The 21,843-nt window shown below is 36.0% G+C and overlaps 1 protein-coding gene across 9 annotated transcripts in view; it reads right to left on the reverse strand.

Moving 5' to 3' along the window:
- REPS1 (RALBP1 associated Eps domain containing 1) overlaps positions 1-21,843 on the reverse strand; it is a 67,212-nt gene that overhangs the window by 17,040 nt on the left and 28,329 nt on the right. For 3 of the 9 annotated variants that reach the window (XM_050709747.1, XM_050709745.1, XM_050709744.1), the window contains exons 4-10: positions 20,816-20,969; positions 14,341-14,468; positions 13,711-13,873; positions 13,337-13,400; positions 12,297-12,451; positions 4,803-4,942; positions 184-264 (exon numbers count right to left, since the gene is read on the reverse strand). In XM_050709747.1, the coding sequence (XP_050565704.1) occupies positions 184-264; positions 4,803-4,942; positions 12,297-12,451; positions 13,337-13,400; positions 13,711-13,873; positions 14,341-14,468; positions 20,816-20,969 (885 nt within the window). The remainder of the gene's footprint in view (positions 1-183; positions 265-4,802; positions 4,943-12,296; positions 12,452-13,336; positions 13,401-13,710; positions 13,874-14,340; positions 14,469-20,815; positions 20,970-21,843) is intronic. The other 6 variants (XM_035538714.2, XM_035538712.2, XM_035538713.2 and 3 more) reach the window with 5 other exon arrangements.

A 21,843-nucleotide genomic window follows, 5' to 3' on the forward strand; every position in this document is an offset into this window, starting at 1 on the left:
GATATTAAACGTGAGCAGTGCCAGAAAATTTCTATTCCTAAAATCAGCAAAAAAAATTAATAAGCCTGCCACCATTCCCAAAAAAGCAGTTCATGGAATCATGCATAACAGCTATATACAATGAATGGAAATTCAGTGTTAATAAAATTAATTTCAAACAAGCAAGCTAAGTGATTGACTTACAGGATCAGCTGGTGCAATGTTAGAATCAAATTGGGTCAGAGTTTGTGAGCTTGAAGAGCGTTCGCTAAATGTCTCCCACTGCTGAACAGACAGAGGAGAGAAGTCAGCATGATGAGAAAGATGGGAGTAAAAGATCACTGAGGAGGACTTAGCATAGTAGTTTGGATGTTGCACTGGGAAGTACTGTATTTGCACTGGGCAGTACTTGACTTAGAAACCACACTAATACATAAAAAAATCTTTCTATTTCTGTCTGATATTGTTGTGCAACCAAGTTTATTGTCAGATATTAATCTTTTTACATTTCGTAATGAAGATACAGGTGCACAGTCACCTCGGAAATAACGTCAGAGTTTGCCAGTGAAAGTCACAAGTTAAAAAACTTAGCCAATCAAATACTGTAGAGAGTCAATCAGTGCCACCTGTTTGTAATTATAAAATCTACAGAAAGGTTCCTCAGCTTTGTAGTTGCCCAGTGTCAAATGTATTTAGTAAGCACTGATTTTCTTACAAAGTCTCAGATAAATGAATGCTGAGCAGAGTACTCCAATCACACCAGTTCAGCTTGCCAGTGCAACCCCTGAGAAGTGATTCTATTCTGTAAGAGTATTTTTACAAATCTAAATCATTGTCAAGGCAAAGAATTAAATTCAAACATACTGTTGATTGTTAAATTAAAAGCAAATAAGTCAATCTCTGAACAGTTTTACAAGATATAGGCATGCTTTATCAATACATAGTTGTCAAGAGTCCTCATGCTTAGGAAGTCAAAATACAGCCACGACTGGATCAATGAAGTACCAAAGTACATGAAATTAATGTGATCCAGAAAACTAGATGACAAATCACAATAGGAATGCTGAACTTGTTATATCTTGGTAAAATACCATATTACCCTATCTTCAAACAAGATTTTTAGCACTCAGAAAGATAAAAATGTTAGTATAGTCATGAAAATAAATTAATACTCTTGTCCCAGCTCTAGAGACAAATCAACGCAAATGTTTCCAGACTACACAGGACATGGTATATGGTGTTAGTCAACCCAACCTCATGCACTCCTCTACATGAAGCTATACGAAATTAATAGCCTGTATATAAAACCAGTCCAAAACAGTATTTCAGAAATAGGTCTTTAAGGAAATTCCTAAAGAGCTGTTTTCAGTCAGCTGAAATTAATTAAATGAAATCTGGAAAAAAAACACAGTTTATAAGAGCCTTCATGTGTGGTGCCTTGCAGAGACAGGGCCTTACTTCTCATTCCAGACTTGCCAACAAAGGCAAAGACCATGAGATGTCATTCAGTTTTGTTCTTTTTAAATACAAAACTACACCTTTTTAGGGAGGATGTAAGCTTTCCCTTCCTAAATGCTCCATCTCACCTCTTGTAGGAATCAACTTATCTCAGTGGCACTCCACCCCTCCATGAAGAAGCACCACTGCAAGTAGTATGGAGCTACACAAATGTGTTTAGTCAATTTTTACTAAGTGAAAAATTTAACAGCCAAATTCTGCCAGCCTTTTCCCTGATTTGGCCTCTTGCCTTTACACGGCTGCTCATTTTCATGAAATGCAGTTAATTTTTATTTTAAAACTACCACTACCCTTTAAACTTTACTTGGCTAGTGGCTTCAACATTACTGGCTACACTGGCAAATAGACTATTTAATTACAGAAATCTCGCTTCTCAATTTTTCAACACTTTCATAAAGGCATACAGCATATATGTTATACCTAAAATAAACGTGTGTATATATATATATATATATATATATAATATATATATATTTATAATATATATATATATATTTATATATATATAATGTATATAGTGTATATAATATATTTAATGTATATATAGTGTATATAATATATTTAAGAGATGGGTGCTGAATTTACATCTTACTCCAGTCCTCCAAAAACATACCGCAGGGCATTTATTACCTGTCCTCAGGGTCCATAGCTGGGCACACATAAATGAATATCAACACCTTCTGACTAAACCAGGGAACATGCTATTCATACTTCATCTTGAGATAGTACCAGAAGCTAGTTACTGTTAACTCCCTGGTTAATAAGAAGTTACATACATTACACATCTACTGGACTGCATTTAACCGAGAGATTTAAGAGCACCGACAATACAAATAACTAGCTAGGATAAATCTACCACTAGCTGAATCTAAAATACCTGTCTTTAAGACTCATAAAAGTCTTAAAAATACTTTCAAAACATTTACTAAAAGCTATAATTCAACAACCTAAATTACTACTAAAAAGATCTAAATATCTGAAACAGTCATGAACTCAAAAGCAACTCTCCATATCTGTGTCAAAGCTAATATGACACTAGACTGCTTTCAACAAAAAATAGGCTTTTCAATTTTTTAAACTCTCAGAACTAAATGCTCAACATTGAATCTGGATGGAAAAGATGTCTGAAATGAGAAAAGTGGTCAGTGGATTGTAGAGATGAGAATGTGAATAGGGATGAGAATGTAAAATGGAGTAACCAGGTAGATTTTTACGGTGTTCCTTTATTTTGAAGTTTGAAGGTGACAGCTTGGTCCATATACTTTGTGAGCTTACACTAACTGAACCTAGCAACTAGAGTCTAAAATTCAACTGCGAGCTAGAAAAAAATAAAAGAGTAACCAATGTTTTTTAAAGTAACTGGGATGCAAACTGTCTGGAATGGCAGTTGATCCAAAGCTGCATAGCTTTTTCAAACAACTCATTTGTTGATGACAACTACAAGAGTCAACAGTTAGACTGGTGCCTGCAGTAATACCAGAAATTTTTTCACAGCACTAAAACCTTGAGGACTTTGACCTAACTCAAGCTGGAAAGAAAATGCTTAGGAGCAAGCATGCACAGCGTACAGCTGAAGAATCAGAAGTTCCATTATGTTAGATCAAAAACTCAACACTTAATAAATGTTTAACTCTTATTTTAGTATAGTTAATGTTTGGTAGTATATTTAGTCAGAGAACTTTTCCAAAGCTCTTAAAGTCTGATTTGATTTTCAGAAGAAAGTATCACAGTCTCTTGCTTGATGTATAAAGTCAGTTTTGTAAAAGAATATTTTGGCTGATAGCAAGTTATCATTAACTTTGTTCCACCAGTGTAATTACCCTATATGCAGTTGATTTGAGTTGCATTGGACACTGAAAGAATTTGTTCAACTACAATGCAGCTTACCAAGTTAACTTAATAAATCTTTATCATAAGCATGTGGAAATATACCAATGCAAATTTTAATACATTTGCAAAGCATTTACAACTTTTTAGCAATAACCGAGTATCTGCTTGCCTCCCTACTAAAACATACTTTCTACCAGCAATTTAAAAGCCACTCTGTCAAACAGAACTCAGATTCACTATTTTACACGTTTTTTATTTAAGGATACCACTGTGAGGTTTGCACTTGCCCTTGAAAGGAAGGGCAGACTCTTATCAGCTCTCTTCCCCCTAGAGATGAAGGAAATTTCCTCTGCTCTTAACCTTTAATCCTAAAAAAAAAATCATTTATTTTCCATTTCATACTGACTCTGCTTTGGTCTGTCTAAAAATCTTACCAAGAATCTTCTAGTCACTTGAAGTCTAACTAAGAGAGGAGCCACAAAAAGCTCTTTCAGTAAGAGGCAAGATAATACTCAACTACTGATAGAACTATCTTAGATGTTAAGAAGTTTTAGAATCTTCTTGAGAGTCTCATTATTAAAGTAATTTCAATACTTTCTCTTATAATGAAAAAATAAGCCTATACCATCTTTGTAGTAAGGTTGCCATCAGGAAATCATTTGAGCCTCTGAAATCTCTCTCAGAATAAAACACTGGTTTATTCCGATTAAATCACAGGCTAAATATGTTAAAATAAAAATCAATAAGAAACTCTAGGAGTTAAACTCTTAAGGACTTTATAAACAATGGCCATTTGTGAAGAAATACTTTTTTGTAACCTCAGCTCCAAATGCTGACAAAATACAACCTACTATATAAGCAATCTTATACAGTAAATACAGACAGCAAACAATGATCAAGTGAATACCTGCAGCACAAAACAGCAAAAATTTAAAATTTAAAGAAATTTACCAATGACTGTCTTGAGATCCAACTTTGCTTTTGATGTAATCCCAGAGCTATAATTTCTCTATATTACTTGTGAAGCATTTTATATTCCGTGGTAAAATTACCTCCAGAGAAAATATCAATGTCCAGATATGCCAGGAATTTATTCTGAAGTTTATTTTGAAGTTTTGCAAAAGCTTTGGCTATAAAAGCCTTCAGTTATAAAATAATGAAACACCAAGAAATAAAAATTAATTAAACCTCTCCAATATGTATGACACGAGATCATTTAGTGATGAATATGAAGCTTAATATTATTGACAGCATTTTAAACATTAGCTCATGTCACAATAAGACAAAAATTAAAACACATTTTTACAATTTAATGTGTGGAATCTTCTTCTGATTCCGTATCCATTGTTCTGCTGAAGTTTCTGTCAATGCATTCACAACTTGCGATCAACAATACACTTTTGAATTACGGATGCATACAATTTAGCTATTGATGGTGGGTGGCAATGAAATAACTCTTAGATAGAAATGCTAACCTCACTGCTCTGATTCAATTCTGGCCAGGTCTGGTTTAGGGATGGCATTGATGGAGACTTGCTTGGAGGTGCTTCTGCTGGAGAGCTGGAATAACCTACCTCACCGGTCTGTTCCCCAACTTCTGAAATGAAAGAAATGACTATAAACCAAAATCATGAATGGCATTCAGTTTGTTCTCAAAAAAAAAAAAAGTTGTTCATATCTCAAATGCTAAGTGTCCCTTATTTCAACTTTTAAGAGAAGGGTTTGGGTTGGAAGGGACCTTAAATATCATGTAGTTCCAACGCCCTTCGATGGTCTGCTAGACCAGGTTGCTCAAAGCCCCATCCAGCCTGGCCTTGAACACTTCCAGGGATGGGGCATCCACAGCTTCTCTGGGTAACCTGTGCCAGTGCCCCACCACCCTCTGAGTAAAGATTTTTTTTCTGAATATCTAATATAAATCTACCTTCTTTTAGTGTAAAGCCATTATTCCCTGACCCATCCCTACACCTCCTGATCAGATTATTCCAAGTAAATACCTAGCAACAGACAAAACAGAATCAAATCACATGTACTATCAGGTGCTACCCTTCTTTAGAGGATCTTCCTGAAAAATCAGACTTTGAACATTATTCCCAATCTTACTGGCTTCCCTGTACTTCAGGTTTTAAATAGCACTTTCAGATCTTGATTATATGTACAGGTAAATATAATTACTTATAGTATGATAAAGTAACTTTACACTTGTGTTTATTACCTAAAATCCAGCACTAACAAGTTATCTTATAGAATAAAATACACCCTTATATAAGATAAAGCAAAAACAGTGTATCGATGCAAAAAAAAAATGAAAACAGGTAAGTAAACCGCTCCCTTAAAAGACTACTCTGCAAAGAGGATTTTAAGCTTTAAGCCTCTTTACTAAAAGAACCGTGTTTCCATTCATTTCATCTTGCAAACTGAACCAGTCTAGCAGCTGTCACATTGCAACTGTACATTGTTCCCGTAATTACAATTTTCCCTGGGCTTTCAGCAGGTAGAATCCCTCGCAGAAAGCCTCCTCCTCCAGAGCTGTACCAATTTTCATGATGCAGCACTCTTTTGTTCTAACTATAGAGGAATTGGGTAACCTAAATGTAAACAGCAGATTACATACTGCATGACACAATGAAATCCTGCTTAGTGTCAGCTAATTTGCTACAGACTACAAGTAATGCCTTGAAAGCTTCCAACAACTGAAGTTCAGTTTACAAATGTATAATGTAGCAAGAATAGGTGGAAAAAGTGACTGATAAGTAGCTATACAAACTAACAACGTCTATAGACCAAAGAATTAAAACTCTGAACAAGGTCAAATACTGTAGAAGACTATTTAATTAAATTACCACTTCAGAGGACTGCTTGAAAGATATATCGAAGATGACTACCACAAGAACATGTGACACACTGTACCAGAAATTAAAATCTATAAAAAATTTCAAAAGGATTGGTTTCAGGCTTGACAACTAAACTCTGCAGCCTACTCTTCTGCTGTAACTCTGCATTGTGTCTGCTGTCTTTCATTGTGAAGAAACTCATAAAAAATCCAACACCAGGTGGTGTTGCATGGTTTGGAGGGGTGGAGATATGTAAAATTGGTGCTCAGAGTAAATTCAAACTGGGAACACTTGAATGAATGGTGGCCAACTGCACCTTGAAAAACCAATAGCAGCCGATACTTCTAAAGTGCTGCTGGGGACAGCAGGAGGCACAGACTAATAACAATATCCAAAACACCTCCAGAAAGAAATAAATTGTCCCATCTTGAGCCGATAATGTCAGTAACACCTCAGTCTTTTAACAAAAAGAAAACAGAAAAACCAGTAACTTGTCAAAACTTCAAAGGTCTTGTATACTTTCAGTAAACAGCCAGGTGTGAGGTTGAGACTTGTTTCCCAAACTATGCCCAGTACCTAACATCCTGTACGACTGCCCTTCCGGATAAAATGCCTTAAATTATTCAAGATACAAGCTGCATCTAATATCTCCTTTAGAAAAAAACTGACAACAAACATTATATCAAGCTATCAAGACCTTCAGAGGCAGCATGATGTCTGCAAGTAGTCAAGATGACATTGTGGTCACTGCACACAACATTAATATACTAAATTCGACATATACCAGTAGTAATGTTTTAGAAATACATATTTCTACTACTAATCTGTCCTGGTTTCAGGTAGGACAGAGTTAATTTTCCTCCTAGTAGCTGGCAGAGTGCTATGTTTTGGATTAGGATGAGAAGAGCGCTGATAACATGCTGATGTTTTAATTGTTGTAGAGCAGTGCTTACACCAAGCCAAGGACTTTTCAGCTTCTCGCTCTGTCCTGCTAGCGAGCAGGCTAGGGATGCAGCAGGAGCTGGGAGGGGACAGACCCAGGACAGCTGACCCAAACTGGCCAAAGGGGTATTCCATACCATCTGACGTCATGCTGAACAATATATAGGGGTGGCTAGCCGGGGTGGAGGGGGGGGCCGGCTGCTCGGGGATAGGCTGGGCATCGGTCAACGGGTGGTGAGCAATTGCATTGTGCATCACTTATTTCGTACACATTATTACTATTAATACTATTATTATTATTATTGTTATTATTTTTCCTGTCTTAATAAACTGTCTTTATCTCAACTCACAGGCTTCACTTTCCCATTTCTCTCCCCCATCCCGGAGAGGGAGAGGGGAGGGTGAGCGAACGGCTGTGTGGTGTTTGGCTGCCAGCCGGGCTAAACCACAACATAATCTTAAATGCAAGGTTAAAAAATAAAGGCTGAAAACTGCTGTGGATAGGCTACGTGGCTACCTGTAATTCAAGGAATTTACAGATACCTACATGAAAAAATAAAACAAAAAAATTTGGAAAAATTTGAGTACAGCTAATGCGACACAAAGCATGACAGATTCTCCATTAAAAATGATTGAGAAGCATCAAATTAATTCATATGCTGTACTTTGTTAAAAACTGTACTTTTAAATAAAAGACAAATGTTTCTAGTTAGGAATGATATAATTATGATACATAATACACTTTTAGCCTTAAAAGCACCCTGTAGAAATTAAGTATTCTTGCAAAAACTCAGTCTGTTTTCTGTTATTGAGGAAGGCATCTGAGTGACAAAATACCAGCTACAGAAGAACTAAATTTCGTTTATTTTCCTTAAAAAGAAGTGTCATTGTTGCAACAGCCTAAACAAAAAATAAATTTACAGACAAGCAAAACCTGCTCTGAGTTTTGTAAAGGATTGTTAGCTTTTATAAACAGATATAAAACTGAGTTTAAAGGAAAATATCGATATTAATTTTCACAATAAATATTAGACTAGTGTTCATTTCAGCTGCAGATCATAAATTCCATCGAGACAGATGCTATCAACAGTACTCAATTCTTAAAATAAATGTTTAATGACTTGGAGAGAAGTATCTGCACAATTTTCTGACTTCATCCTCTCTTCACTGCAGTTTTCTTCTACAGGTAGTTTTTACGCTGACACATCTGACTCATTCTGAAAAGCTGACATTACCTATCTACAGATACCACACCACAATGTTATATCTTAAGTGAAGCCAATGCAATCCAGATAGTTAAGTGTATGATCCAATTCAAAATACTAAAATCTTTCAAATGCATTGCAGAATTGCCACAGTATTCTAAGAACTTAACACACCTCATTTCTCTCCCTAGTCAGCATAAAGATCACAGAATCTTACAATGATTTGGGTTGGTAAGGAATTTAAAGACCATCTAATTCCAACCCCCCTGCCATGGGCAGGGATGCCACCCACTAGACCAGGTTACTCAAAGCCCCATCCAACCTGGTCTTCAACACTTCCAGGGATGGGGCATCCACAGCTTTTCTGGGCAACCTGTTCCAGTGCTTCATCACCCTCTGAGTAAATAATTTCTTCTTTATATGTAATCTAAACCTACCCTTTTTTTAGTTTAAAGCCATTTCTCCTTGTCCTATAACTACACTCTCTGACGAAGAGCCCCTCCCCAGCTTTTCTATAGGCCCCCTTTAAGTATTGAAAGGCTGCTTTTACGGTCTCTCCAGAGCCTTCTCTTCTCCAGGCTGAACAACCCCAACTTCCTCAGCCCGTCTTCATCGGAGAGGTGCTCCAGCCCCCTGATCGTCTTTGTGGCTCTCCTCTGGACTTGTTCTAATACTTCCATGCCCTTCTTGTGCTGGGGGCCCCAGAGCTGAACACACACTCCAGCTGGTGCCTCACAAGAGCAGAAGAGGGGGAGAGTCACCTCCCTCACCCTGCTGGCCATGCTCCTTTTGATACAGCCCAGGGTATGGTTGGTTTTCTGGGCTGCAAGTGCACATCGCCAGCCTATGTGGAGCTTCTCATCAACCAACACCCTCAAGTCCTTCTCCTCAGGGCTGCTCTCAATCCATTCTCTGCCCACCCTTTGTTTGTGCCTGGTATTGTCCCAACCCAGGTGCAGGACATTGTGCTTGGCTTTGTTGAAACTCCTGAGGTTCACGCAGGCCCACTTCTCAAGCATGTCCAGGGCCCAGTAGTTGGCATCCCTTCCCTCCAGCATGTTGACCACACCACACAGCTTGGTGTCACTGGCAAACCTGCTGAGGTGCACTCATTCCTACTGTCCATGTTGCTGACAAAGACGTTAAACAATGCCAGTTCCAGCACTGACCTCTGAAGAACACCGCTTGTTACCAATCTCCACTGTGCCATCGACCACAACTCTTTGCGTGCGACCATACAGCCAATTCCTTACCCACTGAGTGGTCCATCCATGAGATTCATGTCTCTCCAATTTAGAGATAAGAATATTGTGTGGGGTATCACCACCTCCCTTAAAATTTGTTTTTAAAATTCTGTAGGAGAGTAGTGCTATAACACACAAAATTAAAATGGAAAGATACAGCAAGTTTCAGGTGCAGAGCTGAAGCTTCCACACTTCCAGCGTGGAAGATGAAGGAAGAGTTTCTAACCAAAAAAAAAAAAGTAAATAATGGTACTGTTAACACATTGAAAAAGTTTAAAACTGATATAAAAGAAAGTAAAGAGAAAAATCAAGTAACTCACTATCTTGAACTGTCCGAAAGTATGGTATTGTTGCTTCAGTCAGCAGAACAGGATCACTAACACGATTTCTTTCTTTGAGAAAGTTGTTATCCCATGAAAAAATGCAGTCAAAAAGCTATTTCAGTACCATACTTTACAGTTCCTATTTCTAAGGCGGCTGTGGAAGTGAGCTTTTATTGAAATACAGCTTTTTATGGGAAAAATATTAAGAAATTTAACTGGTTGATTGTAATAAGCTTAATTTATAGTCCTCAGGGTGAACACATCTTAATATACACAGTAACCTACACTTAGATATATTAGTAAATTTTAATTATAAATTAATAGATTATAGAAATATAGATTTGAACTGCTGCAACTACAAGTGAAGTTTAAGCTAAGTCAGTAACTTCTCCTAAAATATTTAACCTACAAGTTCTGGTGATAAATCCATGTCAAGTGCTAGAAAAGATAAGCTATTTCCAACACTGGTGGCCCAAATATAGAAGAAATACATTTAACTGTATAAAACTTAACAAGTTTGCAAGTCTTTTCGTTGTTGCCATTAAAAACATCAGCAGAATCAAGTATCAGTTGGATTTTATTTATTTTTAGCATAGCTTACACAGCATAGTAACCTTTCAATATTCACCAGAATAAGATAACTTCCCTTTAATATAAGAGAGGAAAAACATTTTTACTCCTTCTAAAAGGAAGTTTTTCCTCAAATTTAAAGACTACTTTGTACTTCATAAAAATAAGTAAAAGTTTTAACAAAGCTGCCTGTAAAATAACATACACAACTTCTTGGTTTATGTCCAATATATAAAGTTTCCAGACAACTTCAGTTATATGACAAAACTCTCAAAACTGGCTATGCCAATTAAAGTAGGTAATATATAGGTATATATGTAGGTATTTTTGTAACTATTTTTTCGTTATTCCATATCCTATCAAGATGTTGCTTGGCAATCACCTTGACACAAAAATAGATTGGTTAGCTTTTAGACATTTGCTAGACCTTCACCCAATTAATTGTAGATTTTTCTTACAAAAGTCTTCTCCATAGTAACGTGCTTACTCATACTGAGAACACTGCATTTGCTGCTGACTGCAGCTGAGAGGCTGAGAAGCTGAGCTACCCCCACAAAACACAGTTTAATTATTAAAGCATAGATAGCAAGAGCCACTGCATCTAGTTTAAGAACTCATCAATAATTGCCAGGTTAAAAATCTCTGAAATCTGACAAACACAATAGGAAGGGACCCCCTTTTGAAATATTTAGTAAAAAGAAAGCTCTAGAAAACCGTGATACCTGTACAATACCTACAGTATAACCTGACTTTCCAAAGCAAAGACTGCTTAAGGTGTTTTTTTCCTATCCAATACATTTCACTTTTTTAAAAAGCAACACAAATATAGAAGTCATCAGTAGTGAATGGTACCTAAAAACACCTTTCCTCTGAATACAAGATCATAAGCAACAGTAAAGTAAAAAGGCTACAAGTTTTATTACCTATTACCTATACTCAAAGCCTCACCATCAAGAATGGTAAGAATGGAATTTTGAGGAATCATCTGAAGTTCATTTTGACACAAATTATTTCAAGTTCTACAAAGATTCAGTATTCAATGCAAGTATAGTATTTATGAAGCAGATTATAAATATTCAGCTTCATTTATCTGTTTTAAAATAAAAATGAAAGATTGCCAAAACCAGCCTGTTTTTAAATAGCACATTTACATGGGATAGTAGTTTGCTTTTCAGTGATGCTTCCACTTTGCTTTCCAAGTGTTTTAGGCAAATATTAACAAGCTGAACTCATACATCCAATGGTTTATCTGGGAGCAACCAAATTTAAAGGACTATGCACAGAAAAACTAGTTGTGAGGGCAATGGAGGATAAATTCTGGTGTTTAGTCAAGAGTAGAATTAAAATATCTGTGCTATTTGATCCTGTACTTTTAAACTACCTAACTGTCCTACCCCTAGCATTGAATCTCAGAATATTTTTAAAGTATCTTCAAGACTTAGAAAACTCATGCCCTATTTTCAGAAATTTGGGCGAAGTATATTTATTTGAAACCAAGTTTGAAGTACATTTGGATTGGGAATTTGGAATACAATGGTGACCATGAATAAAGCCATACTGTGATAATCTCGTTTTCCTTAAACCACCTATAAAGAACACAGGCTGCATTTCCAAATGAGACCATATGTATACTATTCTTAAATAACATCTCCATGTAGAGAAATATATATGTGCTTGGATTACTTCTGAGCACTGATTAAGATTTCCAAAAATTGCACAATGATTCACTTTTCACCAAGTATAGCAAAATGCTCACTCACTCAACAAACCTACAGGTGTCTGCTGATATAATATAACCTTAACTATGACATCAATTGCAAATACTAAAATCAGTGCTGAAACATGTCTTACCCGTTGAGTCTTCCAAATCAATCAGTTTGGGCATTAAACTTTCAGGTAGCTTTTCTGGCAAATCATATCCGTTCTTCCTAGCAACTACCAGATGAAATGCAGCACAGAACTCATCCAACGTCAGTGCACCGTCTTTATCAAAATCTGAGAGTTCCCTAAAAATGAAAACTTACTATAAACACAACAAAATTTCTTAAGTTTATTTCCAAATGACAAACTTTTGTGGTGCTACTTGGAAGATCAAAGAATGCAGCCTGTAGTTTATTTACCCTATTAAGCACTCCATATTAGTGCTACATGCTTTATTCTTCAAAGAAGGTGAGCTTTTATCAAGTGACATTTCTCAGAAGTTAAATATATTTAAACCCACTTATTTCTCTCCATTTTGGGTTGGTTTTTACTCGCTTCCCTGCATTTAAGACAGTACTACACAACATTATTGGTCTCAGATTTCTGGTATACTAAAGCACTTTCTTAAAGTGCCTAGAAATGATACTGCTGAGGTAACATGATTTGTTTTTCAACAGGAAAAAGTGAATTATAAATCATTACACTGTTTGAAAGACTAAATCTGTCAAAGTAAGCCATTTAATGATAGAATGCAATGATGCAGTATAAATTCTAGAATACAATAAAAGATCTGCATCAAGTCAAAGATGAATTGATTATAAAGTACCACGAATTGCATTTAAAAATATTTGCATCTGTATGTTTAAATAAAATGTACTGAGACTCAAAGAAATATAGGATTAAGAAATTCATTATTTGTATTTAAATACATCTTTAACAATATAAAATGTCAAAGTACTTCTTACTCTGAAGGGCTTGAAATTTCTTCACAAGCTAAAAAATGCCTTTTTAGTAGTGTCAGGCTAGATCCACTGAAGCCCACTAAAGTAATATTTGCATAAATGTAAGACTGAACTTGCTAGAGTAATAGTGAAATATTACTTAACACCTTCTAGTAAACAGAAAATCAGGTAAATGATTGCCAGGTAGCTGTGATCTTTCAAAATAATCTCAATATGCATTACACTTACCAAATATGAGAAAGTTCAAGAATAGGTAGTTTTGATTTAGTGAAAAATTCTTTAGCTGCAGATCCTGAAAAATTACAATAACAATTTTTAATATTTGAACCAAGTTAAATAATTAGAAGATTTGCAGATTTATGGTCAAGGAGATAAGCTACTTGGCAAAGGTTTGGGGAAAAAACAGAACTTATTTCTAGAATTGAAACAAAAAAGGCAAACTGGTTTCAAGTCCTTTCTTGAATTACACTGCAGTTTACCAGGAAGTTATCAGTAAAATGCAGAACTTTCTTTGAAATGGTATGCAAACCTAGAGTACCCAATGAAGTCTTTGTAACAGAACTACTGCACCCACAATTATATTTTTTTAAAGAGTAACTTACCTGGTATAAATCCATTTAGATCAGGTTGAATGGTTTTAAACTGATTAACATAATACTGCCTTTGTTCATCAGTTATTTTCCAGGGGTCATCATAACTACTTGATTGCCTACGAATTTCATTGGTTGTTGTAGCTGATGCTACAGTTCGTACTGTTGTCTGGTCCTGAAATGAAATATTTTTCCTCAGTATTATCTACCTAAAGTGTTCCTATGAATTCTGAACTTCTTGCCTTCAAAAAGTAAAGCATAGTTAAATCTCGCAGTACTTTAAAAACTACAAGAAACTATCAACAGATTGCATCTACAGGATAGTGACAGGGTATTTTTGCACATGGATACGTATGGGTAGGAATGATTGCAGGTATGTAAGCAAAAAAAAAAGCACAGCACATTTGCAAAGAAGCTAAGCACAAATAATTCAAAGTCATAACTGCTGACATTTCTAAGATTAGTAACTTCCAGTTAAATCACTCCAAATGAGGTCAACTCAATTTAAACAAGTATCTGTTGGGTATATAGCATTGAACAAACTACAGCACAGCTACATGGTAAACATCTGCAGTGAAAAATATGAAAAAAGGACTGCAACAATCTGAATGAAGCAAATTAAATACCAATAAAGTGTCACACCTGGACAGAAGCAGGATGCATGGCTAAAAGAGCACTGGTTGGTGGGGTATCTGCAAAACTGACCCAATTTTCTTGGTGAGGTGGTGGTGAATGGCCAGACCATATGGGATCACTAGAAGTAGATGAGCCTGAAAGTAGAAGAAACACTTATTTCAGAACACAACCCTGAAAAACTGTCCAACCCTGAAAAACTGTCTAAGAACTACAGATAAGGAAAACAGTGAAAAAAGCCTGAGACAGCTGTCAGGAAGACACACTTCAAGAATGGCGAAGAAAACTAAATCTAAATTACACCAAGGTGAAAAAGTTTATCTCCTGACAACTCTTGTAGATTTCTACATTAGGTGAACTTAAATTTGTACTAAAAATACAGAAGTGAGGAACAAGTTTATTGCACATGTGTAAAATTTAAATTGGGTTTCATACACTTAAAAATTCTTGAATAATACTCAAAGTTTTAACTTAATTGAAATGAGCTCCTGTATGGACAGTTGTTTAAAAGTGGCAAGTGATCTCAGCATGCCACTTATTGTAAACTTTTATTTTTTAGGTTTTAGTTCGTCTTTCAAAAACACAGCCTTTGAAATTCCTCTTAATCTCACACTTTTCGGCACATAAAGCTTAGAAATTATTCTAAAAAATTAACTCAGCTACTTAAAAACAGTCTGGTTTATAAAAGGCATACTGATGACATCTGCAGTGTATTAAGTAACTGGAACACAGTAACTGTCATTCACCCAGTGCCTTGTTATAAGCTACTTCTGAAATACTGCTGTTAAAACAATGATTAAAACAATTATTATTAAAACAATGATGAAGCAAACCTTGAAAGATTTGGCCATCTACTGTTCTGCGTACAAGGAACTCAGAGAAGAGGGAAAATGAACCATATAAAAGGCTAGAAGAATTCCAGGACTCCCTTCAACTCCGCAATTCTTAAAAGAAATGTTGAACTCCTTAAATCTAAACAGCAGTTGTGGAACTGAATATTTTATTCTTCTTGAACAAGAAAATTCTCTCTCTTGAAATGCTTTATTTCAAGAAGAACGTAAATAGGAATTTGTCTCCTCTATAGAAGCAGATTCCCTCTTAAAAGGCAGGCCAACTTTTTGTGACTTTTTATAAGCACACCACACAACCCACAAACAAAAAGTATGTTAATGACACAACTGCCACTAAGATCCAAATTGAAGCAATAAAACCCCAAAACTTATTCTCAAGAAACTGACAAACTATTGCTAGAAGAAATCCATTTTCATATAGGCAATTTATTCTATGAAGCTAACAAACAGTTTCAGGTTCTTGGAGACTGAAAACACTAACAGGTACACAATCTGCAGTAAGCAGCAAAGGAAATCTGAAAATCAGTGAGGCACACTTAGGGCTAACACCTAGAGTAACAGTAAAGTTGCTAGTATACAAAGTTGCTAATTAATATTTGACAGTATGTAATTACTTTTTAGTTCCATAAAGGACCTTTTCTAAGAAAGTAATGAGAAAATTTGTTAAAACCAGTTTGTTTGTTGTTCTCCAATGTACAACAGCCATAATTGTATATAATACATTTAACCTCACATTACAAAGAGGAAAAATTGAGACTTTTAGGAGGAGAAAGATATAAAATAATTTTTGGAAGAGATAAATCAAATACACAAAACTGAAAGGTTATGTTATTTCTGATTTTCAACAAGATAATGAAATAGATCCCCCCCCCCTTTTTTTAAATTGGCTTTACTAGGACCACTATTAACTAACTTGTCCCCTAATGCGCCTCCACTTCTGAAAGCTCCCCATTTGACCTGGAGTTTCTAGTGACTAGCCCAAATACCTGAGAATAAAGGCAATGTGTTTGAGCATTCTTTTTGCCTTCAGTGTTCTTCAGTAGCTAGCCTAACTCTAAAGCTTCAGAAAGAAGCATGCAGTAAAGCTCAGTTTCTATCCACCTGCTCTCTCTCAGCACAGGGCTAACAGACTAGATTCAGGCAAATCCTTCCCATCTCTCCAATGAAAATGCCATGCTCAGAGTTTACTTTTGATGAAACGGCTTTTCCCTTTCTCTGCCCTGCAGCAACTGACATTAGTACCACTAAGCTTGTTTCTTCCTACCTTTATTTCTTCCAACAGTTTTAGTACTATTCAATCTGTACCCCTCTTTGCATTACACCTTTTCCAAAGCAGTACTGTCATAGAAACAGGGACACCAGTAGCACCAAATTGTCTGAACTTCCAAGTACTTCACACACATCATTCCCTTCTCCCCTGTTCAAATCTTCCAAGGACACTCTTGTTCTGCTGTTCTGGCTACACTGATTTTTTAGGGGACAGACATCCTATGTCTTTTAGAGCATTAAAAAAAGACTGCCAGTAACTGTGGACACCTAGACACACATTCATGAAATACCACCAGCCAGTAGATCTCAATCATCAAAAACTACATCTATTTCACACTTGAATTAGAAAAAAAAAAAAATCACACTCCAGTTTCTTCTCAAACTACAAATCCAGACTGGGAACACTGGTAGAAGAGAAGGTGGAAGAAAACTGAGTCATAGGGAAGACTCAGAACAGTCAGTACTTATGATCTGTAAAGCAAATGAAGAAATAAAACTTCAAAACTGTGCGCTTCTATCAGAGAACGCCATCAAAAGCACTGTGAATAGAGTGTATGCCTAACACTGATTATCAGATATCAGATTAGGACAAGCTAGAGAGGTCTTAATGCAATGTTTACTATGAAGACCTAGCTTGAATTCCTGTGGCTGCTCTATATTCTTCTCCTATAGCTTGAATACCAACACACATAGTTAACTTCTGGAAAGTAATCTAATTTCCTGTGGGAGAAAAGTTACCCCTTCACTTTAGGCTGTTTCTTATGTTTGTAGTTTATCTGGATAAGAAGTAACTTATACTTTTCAATAAGATATGTCAAGGTGGATTTTCTTTTGAGAACTAATTTTTCAAGTAGTTTTGCAAATTAGCCCTCCTTACCACTTATTTGTGAAGAAACAACCAGGTGAGTACAATAATGAAATGCTGTAGAGCTCCTCCCTCCCTGAATAACCACACCTGTAACAAGGCCAAGTATCAGTAATTACTCAAGTATTAAGTAGGAGACAAAGGACCATATACTGCCCTGCAAGCTCAGTAAACTCAAGCAATAGACATCCTCCACTTCTGTCCACGAAGTTTCCTGATGGCTGATTTCACTAGCTGTAGCAAAATCACTCCCAACAAGGGAAACAAATGAGAATGGCTTGGGGCTGCAAATTCTCATACATATTCAAACATTGAAATAAAACTCTCAGGTAATGCCAAAGAAAGCTAGCAGAGACCCTATGACTGAACAGAAGACTTTTTTTTAACTAGTTTAAAATCATTATTTGGATATTACCAACATAAATGCTCAACTCTGTTTCCAGTCCAAACTACAAGATGATCAAACTTAAAAAATAAATTCTAGTCCCATGACATGCCATTTGAATTTGGGCATGCAGAAGAGGTGCTTTCTCCATGTTTCTCAGAGTCAGCATCCTTCTAGCTGGTGAAGCTGGAATGCAAAATGAGCTGAAGTTCACAGAATTTTTTCCTCTTCTGTAATTCTAGAAGCAGGAGGGTCCTACCTCACATTCAATTCTGTTTCTGCATGTAGTGGGTTTGGCTGGGGTGGAATTATAGCAGCTAATATGGTTCTATGTTTTAAATTTGTGACCAGAACAATAGTGAATCAGTGTTTCAGCTATGACTGAACAGTGTTTGCAGAGCATCAAAATCTTCTGTTTCTCTCTGCCCCCCCTCAGTGAATAGACTGGGGAATGCGCAAGAGGCTGGGAGGGGATACAACCAGGCAATGACCCGGACTAACCAAAGAGATATTCCACACCACATAGCACCATGCTCAGCAATAAAACGTGAAAAGGCTGGGGGAGTTTAGAAATCAGTCATTTTTGCTTGGGAACATTAACGCAATTTTGAACAGCTTTACCTTAACAAATGTAAATCAGATGCCTGAAAGACTTGATAGGCTCAGGTTTTAATAGAACTGACTAACATTTAAGGATGAGACCTAAACTAACCATAAACTTCACTTCCCACAGGTGATGAGTGTCTGTCATCAAACTTTGTTCCTGATGTTAAAGTAAATGTGTCTTTTAGGGCCCACCTTAACAAAAAGTCTTGAACAAAGATGGTAACAAACCTTAGCTTATGATTTCAGATCACTTGTGTAAACTCACTGAACTAGTCATGACAGTGCCTCAGATTCCAGCTCCTTATGAAGGATCACTAACTATCATAACTGAACTACTTGAAAACTAGGTGGCAAAAACCGTAAAATCCAAATTCTTTTGTTCTATTGAGACAGGAACCAGTTTTCTTCCTCAAGAAATTAAGAAATACAGCTCTAAGTGCTGCTTGACACTTCTGATACAAGGACAATTAATGACAATTGAGGCATTATCTATTAATTTATTGTACACCTGATTTGATACAGAGTACTATTCCATTTTCTTCATGGTGGGAATATGATGATGCACTGGAATGTGTTTACTATGCACAGGTCATAATATTTCTTTGAACACATCTTTCTTTAAACAGAAATTATGCTTCAATCTTTGTCCGATTAAGGACAGTGCTATTATTAGACCCATTAGAAATATTTTCATACTTGAGGCTCCATGCTTTCAGTTGACAAGCCCACCACTACTCTCAAACAGTATTTCACAGACTATGAAACACAAGCAGAGAGACCTGGGTTCTTATTTTTCTTGGATCACAAGTGAAATGGCATAGTCCTGCCTCAAGTCCTAGTGAAATAATGTAGCTGCAAATTACCTGATTTCTCAGCAACATTTTACATCAGAATCAAGATGAGCTTGCAGCACTGTTTTTAAGGAAAGCAAACAACAGTCTATCTGGTTCTACACCTAAACATCAGAATTCTTGTTTTTCTACACAATCACATCTTTAAAATGCAGGCTCAATACAAGGGGTGGAAAAAGAATGAGGAACTGTCTACAACAACTGAAATTCAAACGAATAATCTACAGCACAAAAGAATCATCCAGTGAATGAGGATGACAATTTTTATTAAATATATAGAAATTCCCTCTATCCTTAGCACTGGCAGAACAAACAAACGTTCTTTAACAGCATCCCTGTATTACTTTAAACACACTAAGGATATGTTTCCGTATGGAACGTAAAATCAACATATGCTGAACTAATTCAGAAAGTTTTTCAAACTTCTGAAAAAATATCCAATAGACATCACAGGGAAAGCACTGGCGAACTGAAGTATTAACATGGTATTACAACTTTATTTTGAAGGGCAATATTGAACACTTCAACAGTAGGAGTAATTTCTATGCTTCCTTGTAGTCCCTGACTGCCTAAGTTAGAAAGAAGCTATCAAACTTCTATTTCAAGCTTACAAGAAAAGCAACTAAACCTTGCAAAGGAAGAGATATCAGGAAACTGAATACTGGAAAAAATCACAAACGGTATGCTTAAATGGCTGGACTAAAACCTGAACATACTAATAACATTTATTTTTGATTCTAAATTGAGTATTATTTACTACTAAGTGCCAGCCAAACATTGACATCAACCTGTGCATAAAACCCATTTCACTTCTAAATGTCCATGCAAGTAAGTTTCATTTCTTTATTCAACCAATTCTAACAACGTAATACCTGGTCCTCTATGGATGCTTATAACCATGGAGTGAGGATAAACTGAAAGATCAATTAGAATATCAAGGCTGAAATAAACAACCAACGACAGTTCAACCTGAAATCATAGCCTACAAAATGCAACATATTATTTATGAGCATCAAAAATGAAATCTGAATTAGAATTACTACACTGTTCCCAAATGTAAGTCTAACAGACATCAGAAAATAAAACAGCTTCTTCAAATTTGAGATACTAAGGGAGAAAATTTTTTCAATCAGAGCACAGAAATACAACAACAGTGAGGGTCTTCATGTTAAATGAAAAACACAAAAGGATGAAAACTTCAGAAAAAACTTTCAGAAAAAAGCGATTCTACTTTGACACATCTGAGATACAGTAGCTTCAGTCATGCTTATGTGAACTTTAAAGGAAGCAAAAAGAGAATTAGTTGTTCTGACAAGTCACCTCATCTACCAGAAACATAATTCAAACAAAATACATTATCTGCCTCTTTCCTTGAGCTCCCCACATTTCTGGGTATACTGATGGTTCCTATCAATGAGCTTCATATTATAACTTTGCACTTTCATCTTCTCCCTCCCTCCAAATTCTCAGCATTTCCCATACCACACTGAGAAATGGATCTGCCATGTACAAGGCCACAGATTCCACACTGCTGACACCAACATGAAGGTTTGAATCTACAACAAAGTTTCCAGAATTGGAAAACACACAGAATATACTTATTTCAGAATTCCACAACTTTGTGCTACAGCTGAAGCATAACAGAAGACATTTATACCTGGTTGTGCTTCACTAAATGGAGCCCAAAAAGGCCCAGGTCCAGCAAGAGGTCGTTCATTATTCCCTCCGCTGGGATGGCGGCTGTGCTTCCTCCATGTATGTGGAGAGGTTGGTGGGGACTGCTGTGGTGAAACAACTGGAGATGTGGACTCCTAATAAAACAAAGGAATCTTTTAAGTTTTGTACTATATAACTAAATGCATAAAAGCCTATCTAAAACTGTAACTTCTAGAAACAATCATCGCTACAGTTAAAATATACTCAGTGAAAATTTTAGTACTTATCAAAATGAGGGAACAGATGTCAGGTACTGTACAACTCACACTGGACACGTTCATTTCAAAAACACTTCATCTACCATATTCTTAATCTGCCATTCTTAAGACAATACCAATGCCAAGCTAAATAACTTAGTTTCAAAGGAGACTCTTATAAGACTCACTTTCACTTGTGATAGAAGTTACATTTGAACCCAGGTCTCAAAAGAGAGACTTACTATACAGCCTATCATCATACCTAAATTTTATCAAATGATTCACAATCCAAATTTATTCTAAAGAAATAAATCAGAATAAAACACTGAAAAAAAATATAGTCGACAGACTATGTCCATTATTTTTAAATACGCAAAAATGTAATGTATTTTTTTCCCAGAAGAATAATGCCATTTATGATATACTTCTCTGCTATACAAACTAAGGTAGTTGTCTTAATTTTAAGGTTCAAACTTTTCCTTAATACCATATTGTACTATTTCCCCCCCATGAACAGACACGAAAATAGAATCACGCGTAATTTTTAACTGAGATCAGTTCTCACAAGAGATCCAGATTATGAGATAATTCAATTTTGAAGTTAAATATGATGGAAAAGTAGTTTAAATTGTACAAAGTATTTATATCATAGAATAATTTCCTTGCTAATTTTTAAATTAGTTTGCTATACCTTCCAACTCTAGCTAAACTATAGTAGTGAAAACAAGTACAAGAAGGCAAAGCTTAAGCTCCAAATTTCCTAAAAAGTAAA

This window comes from Cygnus atratus, chromosome 3, assembly GCF_013377495.2.
Source record: "Cygnus atratus isolate AKBS03 ecotype Queensland, Australia chromosome 3, CAtr_DNAZoo_HiC_assembly, whole genome shotgun sequence".
In the NCBI taxonomy this organism is placed as follows: Eukaryota; Metazoa; Chordata; class Aves; order Anseriformes; family Anatidae; genus Cygnus; species Cygnus atratus.